At 39.7% G+C, this 8,752-nt stretch overlaps 1 protein-coding gene across 6 annotated transcripts; it reads left to right on the top strand.

Annotated features, from left to right (window-relative positions):
* Nucleotides 1–777: 777 nt before the first annotated feature.
* fsd1l (fibronectin type III and SPRY domain containing 1-like) lies at nucleotides 778–8,443 on the top strand. Of its 6 annotated transcripts, none has more exons than XM_063889367.1 (13): nucleotides 793–1,373; nucleotides 2,351–2,446; nucleotides 2,528–2,659; nucleotides 2,809–2,904; nucleotides 3,028–3,050; nucleotides 3,238–3,359; nucleotides 3,686–3,901; nucleotides 4,008–4,106; nucleotides 4,274–4,403; nucleotides 5,085–5,173; nucleotides 5,376–5,630; nucleotides 7,006–7,094; nucleotides 7,371–8,443. In XM_063889367.1, exons 1-13 carry the CDS (start codon nucleotides 1,359–1,361, stop codon nucleotides 7,470–7,472), a joined length of 1,464 nt encoding a protein of 487 aa, XP_063745437.1. In that variant the 5' UTR covers nucleotides 793–1,358; the 3' UTR covers nucleotides 7,473–8,443. The 6 variants fall into 6 exon arrangements, with proteins under 6 accessions (XP_063745440.1, XP_063745437.1, XP_063745436.1 ...); XM_063889366.1 differs by having other exon boundaries at nucleotides 805–1,373; nucleotides 2,803–2,904; nucleotides 5,088–5,173; XM_063889365.1 differs by having other exon boundaries at nucleotides 806–1,373; nucleotides 2,803–2,904.
* Nucleotides 8,444–8,752: the final 309 nt, after the last annotated feature.

The following is an 8,752-nucleotide window of genomic DNA, read 5'->3' as shown; positions in this document are numbered from 1 at the left end:
GACACTACATACTGATATACACCTGAACATCAGCAGGAGAGGACTCTTTAAAGTAGAGACTCTACATACTGATATACACCTGAACATCAGCAGGAGAGGACTCTTTAAAGTAGAGACACTACATACTGATATACACCTGAACATCAGCAGGAGAGGACTCTTTAAAGTAGAGACTCTACATACTGATATACACCTGAACATCAGCAGGAGAGGACTCTTTAAAGTAGAGACTCTACATACTGATATACACCTGAACATCAGCAGGAGAGGACTCTTTAAAGTAGAGACTCTACATACTGATATACACCTGAACATCAGCAGGAGAGGACTCTTTAAAGTAGAGACGCTACATACTGATATACACCCGAACATCAGCAGGTGAGGACTCTTTAAAGTAGAGACACTACATACTGATATACACCTGAACATCAGCAGGAGAGGACTCTTTAAAGTAGAGACACTACATACTGATATACACCTGAACATCAGCAGGAGAGGACTCTTTAAAGTAGAGACACTACATACTGATATACACCTGAACATCAGCAGGAGAGGACTCTTTAAAGTAGAGACTCTACATACTGATATACACCTGAACATCAGCAGGAGAGGACTCTTTAAAGTAGAGACACTACATACTGATATACACCTGAACATCAGCAGGAGAGGACTCTTTAAAGTAGAGACTCTACATACTGATATACACCTGAACATCAGCAGGAGAGGACTCTTTAAAGTAGAGACTCTACATACTGATATACACCTGAACATCAGCAGGAGAGGACTCTTTAAAGTAGAGACGCTACATACTGATATACACCCGAACATCAGCAGGTGAGGACTCTTTAAAGAAGAGACGCTACATACTGATATACACCCGAACATCAGCAGGTGAGGACTCTTTAAAGTAGAGACGCTACATACTGATATACACCTGAACTTTAAGACATAAATAGAAGTATTTGTGTGCATCACAGAAGATCCATATAATTATAAATATAATATAATGATCAACTTTTATCTAACAACAATACTCAAACTTATAATAGATATACAAATAATGAAGACTCTCATGATGAAAGATATCCCAAAATACTCGCGTTTTCTGGAAAAGATTACATTACATTATACATCAAAACTATATTATGATAGCGCTATATAATAACAGAGATATAACTATTATCATTTTACTTAAATATAATGGGTTATTATTTCTAAGAATGAGTATAAATATATTTTCCTGCATTTAAGTGAATTTTTTACTGAAAGCTTCTGACCATTATTTTGAAACTCCACACCGGAAGCTGAGAGGACGCTTTCACAGTGGTGTCGTCACTGTGGAAGCGTCCTCTCAGGTGATGGACTCTCAGAAGGTGAGGATGGAATATAACATCATGTGTTCATGTGAGGGTTGACCGTCAGTCTGTGAACTCACCGGTCCTCTGCCGGAGAGAAGCCGCTCCGTGCAGCAGGTTAGAGGACAGGATTAGCTGTTAGCCGTTAGCTCCTGAACCACTGCCGGCCGCTGAAGCCCATATTAGGAACCTCTGTAGTGGTCAAACGGTAGTACTGCAAGTAGCATGACGCCATGTTGGGCAAAACAATTTCTGTGTGTGTGTGTGTGTGTGTGTGTGTGTGTGTGTGTGTGTGTGTGTGTGTGTGTGTGTGTGTGTGTGTGTGTGTGTGTGTGTGTGTGTGTGTGTGTGTGTGTGTGTGTGTGTGTGTGTGTGTGTGTGTGTGTGTGTGTGTGTGTGTGTGTGTGTGTTCCAGTTTCACTGCGCATGCTCTGTGGGCCCATATCCGGGTACATTATAGCTTCATGCGCCTTTGAGCGGCTTCATAGGAACGAACGGAGGACTCTCCATGAGATCCGGTTAGCTGTTAGCATGTCTGTGTCTCTGGTTCACTTTGCATGAGATTACAGATTAAGATTAGCCTCTGCTACAGCTAGCACTGGATAGCTCTGTGAGGTGTTCCTACCTGTGTGTTTCAATAAATATCAGGTGTTCTATTCTACAGGTAACTCGACCTCTGTCAGTAACTTGACGTGTGACACACACACACACACACACAGGGCTGAAACTAAATATATAAATAAACATAATATCATTAAATCACATTTTTATTGTTGTAAAAATGGATTATATAGATTTTAATATTTCTAAAATATAATATAAATATGTTCATTTTATAATATATTTTAAATGCCTACATACCATAAATATGCAACTGAATGTGTTCCAGACGTTTATAGATCACACGTACAGGTCTACTTGGTTTATATCCAATAATATAAATGAATCTGAGATTTTAAATATTTCATAAATATAATCTCGTGTGTGTCAAACAGGAAGCTCTGTGCCGGATCATCAGCACACTAGCCAATAAGAATGAAGAGCTGCAAACCTTCCTGGAAACCGTCGACAACACACTGATGGGCCTGCAGGTCAGCAGCTGATTGGCTCAGAGTTAGAACGGGGAGGGGTTTTATTCTTTTTAATTTAAGGAAAGTTTTCTGTTCAATCAGGAGGAGTCATGTAAGGTGATGTCAGAGCTGGAGGCGGAGCTCGAACAGCTAAACTCGGCCTTGGAGGAGAGAGGGGCGGGGCTCCGTGATGTCATCACAGAGGAGAAGCGGAGGAAAGAGGCGGAGCTTCAGGTGGAGACGGACACTTATTCTAATTAGAAATATTTAATTTTCATTTAATTTTGACTTTTCTGTCCGTTTCTACATTTTTTGACTCTATCATTGTTTGTATAAATGAATTGATAATATTGAAACGCTGTGGTTTGTGTCCTCAGAAGCAGATGTCGGAGGGGAAGTTCGCCCTGCGGTCGGGCGAAGAACTCCTTGAGTTCGCAAACCAAACGCTGACGATCACCAATGAAGAAGAATTCCTCAAGGTGGGAAGGGAGGATAATGATGACATGTACAAGACAAATTTCAAGCAAACATAAAATAAACTATAAATACAATTATACATTTTTGATTTAAAAGCTGAGTTTGTTCCTCTGTTTTCTTTTCAGGCAGCGAAACAAATCAAAGAGAGGTTTGTCAAACCGTTCAGTTTGAGTTATGAAATACTTTGTTGGTGGGATCTTTAACAGTTTATTTATTTTGCTCTTTCTTTGTTGTTTTTGCTTTATTTGATTTTTATTTAACACTTTTTAATTAAATTGGTAGAACCACTAACACGTTTTACCCAATCACAACTCAGCTTTAACCCCCGTTGCTAGGGTAACCATGGCCCCGGCGTTCCGCCTGACGACCCGTCCGGCGGTGTCGGAGAACATGTCGCAGTTCACCGTCGACTTCAGCGCAGAGAGGGCGGGACTTCAGAGACTCCACTTCCTGCCCGGTGATTCTCTCCTTCTGTGCTTTCTGTTTTACTGTTTTTTATTTTAATATTTTGTCATTTTTTAAATTCTTCTCTAACATTTTTGTTGTTCTTAATTGAGTCTTTAATTTGTACTTTTTGTTTGTGTTTTCTTTTTGCCTGGTTTTATTTATTATTTGTAAGAATTGTTTTACTTTGTGTTTCAGTCAATGTATCATTTATTTTAATTTGTGTGTTTTTTACAAATGTATAAAATGATCCGCCAGTGTAAGAGGAACCGTTTCCTCACAGCCTGTTTCCCGCTCAGGATGAATATCGGTATTTTATTTTGAAAGTCTTCCTCTCAGTTCCCAGAGCTCCGGAGATTAACGCCTCCGGCTGTGTTGCCCGGGACAACAGCATCACGGTGGCCTGGCGACCAGCCGGCGACGGCGACGGCGGACGAATCGAACGCTACGATCTGGAATACAGGAAGACAAACCGTGAGGATTCGCTGAGGGCCGCCGGAGAGGCATCCTGGGAAAAAATCCCTGACATCACAGAGACTCACGCCACCGTCTCAGGTGAGAATCAGACGATGCAATATTCAAAGAGTTTATATCAAATCTGAAAATGTTGAATGATTTAAATGATTTGATATCAAATATTAAAACATGAAGTTATTTTCAGGTCTGAAGTTCGATTCCCGCTTCGTGGTCGTTCGCGTCCGAGCGAGGAACAAAGCGGCCGCCGGCGACTTCTCCGAGCCCGTCACCATGGAGACCAGAGGTGGGTTTTATACTTTGTTTTTACTGCAGTATTATTTGTATTGCTCCATATAATATAAATAATGGTTTGAATGTTTCTTTATCGTCTAAGTTATTGTTGTTGTTTTTAAATGTGTGTTTTATTAGTTACTGTTTATTTTAATGTGATTTCCTCTCCTTATATTTCAGCCTATACGTTTGGGTTCGATGCGGCGTCGGCTCACGCTGAGCTGAGGGTTCGGGGCGACATGGTGAGCTGGGAGCCGCAGGGGGTCAAAGGTCACGACGCCCGGCTGAGAGGAAAAGAGAACAAGAGCAGGTACCGCTGGGCATCGTGGGAGTTGTAGTCTGTTCTGCAGCTTTTCACTGGTGGCCTTTTCTCCCAGGTCACCCGCCGGACGCTGGACATTTAAACTCTCATTAATCTCAGTTTGCTTTCTGCTGCTGACCTTTTTGTCCCTCTTCAGTCTCCGTACTGCGTCCGCTGCCACACGCTCAGGTAGAAACGTCTTCGCTGACCAATTACGTTCTCCATCCGCCATTTCCTGCTCAGCCAATCACATCACTGCAACCGCTGACATCATTTGCACCTTATTTAATATTCAGATCTGTTTGTGGCACCATTTATTCGTGTTGTGTTTTCCAATGAAAGAAACATTTCAATTAGTAATAATACATCATTAAATAAATAAGAAATAATGAATATTTTATATATTAACCATTTCTGTTAGATTTATTATAAATAGAAAAACTAACTTTTATTTTTGTTTCTTAAGATGTTTTGTATTTAGTTAAAATATGTGTAGAGAATAATAATTATAAATCTTATTAAATCCATTTAATTTAATATTATGAGTTTTATTCACATTTTTTCATCTCGCTGCGTCATCGCTTCGGCTCGTCTCATTGGCTGTTTCACTTCCTGGTTCCTCACTTTTACTCACTCTCAGTTGAAAGGGTTTTAAATATTTTCCACTTAAACCTGTATCGTATTTATCAGCAGCAGGAGCGCCACGCCCTCACCCAATAAGACGGCAGGGAGTCGAGGCGCACGCGACCGATTCGCCGGAGAGTCGTACACCGTGCTGGGTGAGTAATGCTAACTAATGCTAATGCTAATGCTTTACAAAATATCTGTTAAATATAAAGAATAAAATCGTTCATATTTTATAATTCATTCATATTTCAACATTTTAATGAATGGTTTTATTCTTATTTTCTTCACCTGTGGTCCCTAAGCCGGGTTCTGAGATCTGTACCGATTCAAATGAAGATAATGTATATTATTTAGGCGACCAGGAGATGGTGGGCGGCGGCCACTACTGGGAGCTCCGCCCCCTCGCTGACTGGAAGTCCTTCAGTGTGGGCGTGGCCTATCGCTCTACCCTCGGACGCTTCGACCAATTAGGAAAAAGCTCTGGTTCCTGGTGTTTCTATGCAAGCCAATGGCTGCAGAGCTCGCTCGCTGCCAAGCACAACAACCGGGCGAAGGCGCTTGATTGGCCGCTGCCTCAGCGAATAGGAATCTACTGCGACTACGACAACGGTACAGAGAAAATATTCTGCTCCATATATATATTTTTTTGTGATCAAATTTTTATTGAGCTTAATACACAACATGTACAACCGAAAACACACACCTTTTGAATAAAATAACTAACAAAATGAGACAACGGCAATTACTCTCAAAATATACAAAATGCAGAATGCATATGTAAGCTAAAAATAAATATATTTATATATATAAATATATTTATATATATAAATATATTTATATATACAAATATATTTATATATATAAATATATTTATATATACAGTATATATATATTAGTATCATGTATAAATATATATACTGTGTGTGTGTATATATTTATGTCTGGAGACATGCTTGGCCAGTCCATCACCTTTACCCTCAGTCTCTTTAGTAAGGCAGTGGTCCTCTTGGAGGTGTGTTTGGGGTCGGTATCATGTTGGAATACTGCCATGCAGCCCAGTTTCTGAAGGGAGGGGATCATGCTCCGCTTCAGTATGTCACAGTACATGTGGGCCTTCATGGTTCCCTCAATGAACTGTAGCTCCCCACAGCCGGGAGCACTCATCAGCCCCAAACCCAGACACTCCCACCACCATGCTCGACTGTAGCCAAGACACACTTGGCACCATCTGACCCAAATGAGTTTACCTTGGTCTCATCAGACCACAGGACGTGGTTCCAGTAATCCATGTCCTTAGTCTGCTTGTCTTCAGCAAACTGTTTGTGGGCTTTCTTGTCCATCATCTTTATTAGAGGCTTCTTTCTGGGACGACAGCCATGCAGACCCATTTGATACAGTGTGCAGCGTATGGTCTGAGCACCGACAGACTGACCCCCCACCCCTTTCACCTCTGCAGCAATGCTGGCAGCAGTCATACGTCTATTTTCAAGAGACAGCCTCTGGACATGACGCTGAGCACGTGCACTCAACCTCTTTGGTGGACCGTGGCGAGGCCTGTTCTGAGTGGAACCGGTCCTGTTAAACAGCTGTATGGTCTGGGCCACCGTGCTGCAGCTCAGTTTCAGGGTGCTCTCTCTTCTTATAGCCTAGGCCGTCTTTATGTAGAGCAACAGCTCTTTCTTTCAGATCCTCAGAGTTCTTTGCCATGAGGTGCCATGTTGAACTTCCAGTGACCAGTATGAGAGAGTGTGAGAGCGAAACACCAGATGTAACTCACCTGCTCCCCATCTCACCTGCTCCCCATCACACCTGAGACCTTAACGAGTCACATGACACCGGGGAGGGGAATGGCTAATTGGGCAAAATTTGGCCATTTTCACTTAGGGTGTACTCACTTTAGTGAGATACTGTGTGTATATATATATATACATTTACAGTATTAATATTTTGGTATTTTATTCAGTTATTGACGTCTCTGTTTCAGGAGATTTACTCTTCATCGATGTCGATCGTCTTCGTCTTCTTCACTCCTTCAAAACAAAGTTCAGCCAGCCACTCGTCCCCGCCTTCACCGTCAGTACTGAACCAACATAACTTAAATCTTATTATTATTTGAATTTGAACTATTAAACATTATGGCCATTTTTTATTTTGAAGGTCATAATTTTAAGCTTTAGTTTTAGTGCAACAGATTTTTTGAATGGCATACTTTTATTTTGAAGGTTGCCACAAACTGGTCTTTATTTAAAAAATATGTACGCATGTAATCGTACTAATACCTCATACATGACTGCATCTGTGGCTCCAGTACTGGCCGTATTAAACCTGACTATTAAAACTGCGTTGCAGGTTTGGTGCGGTGGTATTGCCTTGACGACAGGCCTGCAGGTGCCAAGCTTCATGGCTAATTTCCTCTCGACCAATCAGAGCCTGAGCAACCTGTCACCGTAGATCCACCTCCAATCAGCTGCTTCCATTTCACTGCTGTTAATTATCATTCATTTATTCTTTTATACATTTGTAGTTATGAGTTTTAATTTATTACAGTAAATGTTATTACAGATGTATTACCTGTGAATTGTTGATATTAAACATCTAGAATAAATATTTAAATTAAATGATATAATACAAAAAATATATATTTTATTTCCTGTTCGATTATGAAATTCTGGACCTGAAGCCATACATTAAGTTTGAGTGCTTTTATTGTGAAGGGAATGTCACTTTATGTCAAAGCTGGAGAAGCAACAGAAAAAAGTGGCTTTTATTTAGAAAATCTACTATTCTTTTCTTTGGGTGTGGCTTGCATTCTGATCAATTCTCATTAGAACCTAAAATACTTTTATTCTGAAAGATGTCTTCAGTTATTGTGTTGCATTCCTTCTAGCTTTTATTTTGAAGGCTGTAACAACGCATACATTATTTTGAAATTCATGAGGAATATATGTTTTTAATAGTTTGAAAGACTTTAATATTGTCATGCCTTTCGACTGGCTTTTATTGTGAAATTTCTAACAAGATGTCCTTTATTTTGAAACCTATAAAATCCTGTTTAATTTATGTGAAAGACCTCGTTAGAGTTAATGTCTTGTATTTCGCCTGGCTTTTATTTTGACATTTCTTCCAAGATGTACTTCGTTTTGAAACCTATCAGAGGTTCTGTGTTTAATTATGTGAACTACTTTTATTGTCAAAGACTAAATTAGTGTTGTGCATTCTTTCTGGCTCTTATTTCGAAGGTGAGAACTTCCAGTTTTTGACTGAATGATTTTTATTTCCTGTTTGTATTGAATTAAATGTTAAAATCACAAAAGTTTGACAGAAAACAGAACTATTGTGTTAATTTATTATCGTGTGTAAATGTTTTATATCAACAAATATTTTGATAAACTGAAAAATAAATGTCATTGATGCTGTAAAAACTATATTTCAAATAATTTGTGTCGAAGGTTTGACTTTCACATGAAAAAGTCTTGCTTTGTTCCCTTTATATGAAGGCTTTCAATTAGAAAAACCGCAGAAGGTGTTGTATTGTTGACAGAAGTTAAAAATAGACTATTCACCTTTAAATTAAAGATGAAATCATCGTTATACACAACGTAATGTTAGTGAACTATCCATCACATCAGGTTTTTTGGTTTAGTCAGATATCGCTCCTCCAACAACAAATAGATCCAGAGCTCCGGTTCCTTCACTTCCTCTCCAGAAGAAAGGAGCGTAAAGAAAGGATG

Source organism: Eleginops maclovinus, chromosome 8, assembly GCF_036324505.1.
Source record: "Eleginops maclovinus isolate JMC-PN-2008 ecotype Puerto Natales chromosome 8, JC_Emac_rtc_rv5, whole genome shotgun sequence".
NCBI lineage: Eukaryota > Metazoa > Chordata > Actinopteri > Perciformes > Eleginopidae > Eleginops > Eleginops maclovinus.
The sequence above is the reverse complement of the archived record's forward strand: the minus strand, read 5'-3'. Positions and strand labels throughout refer to the sequence as shown.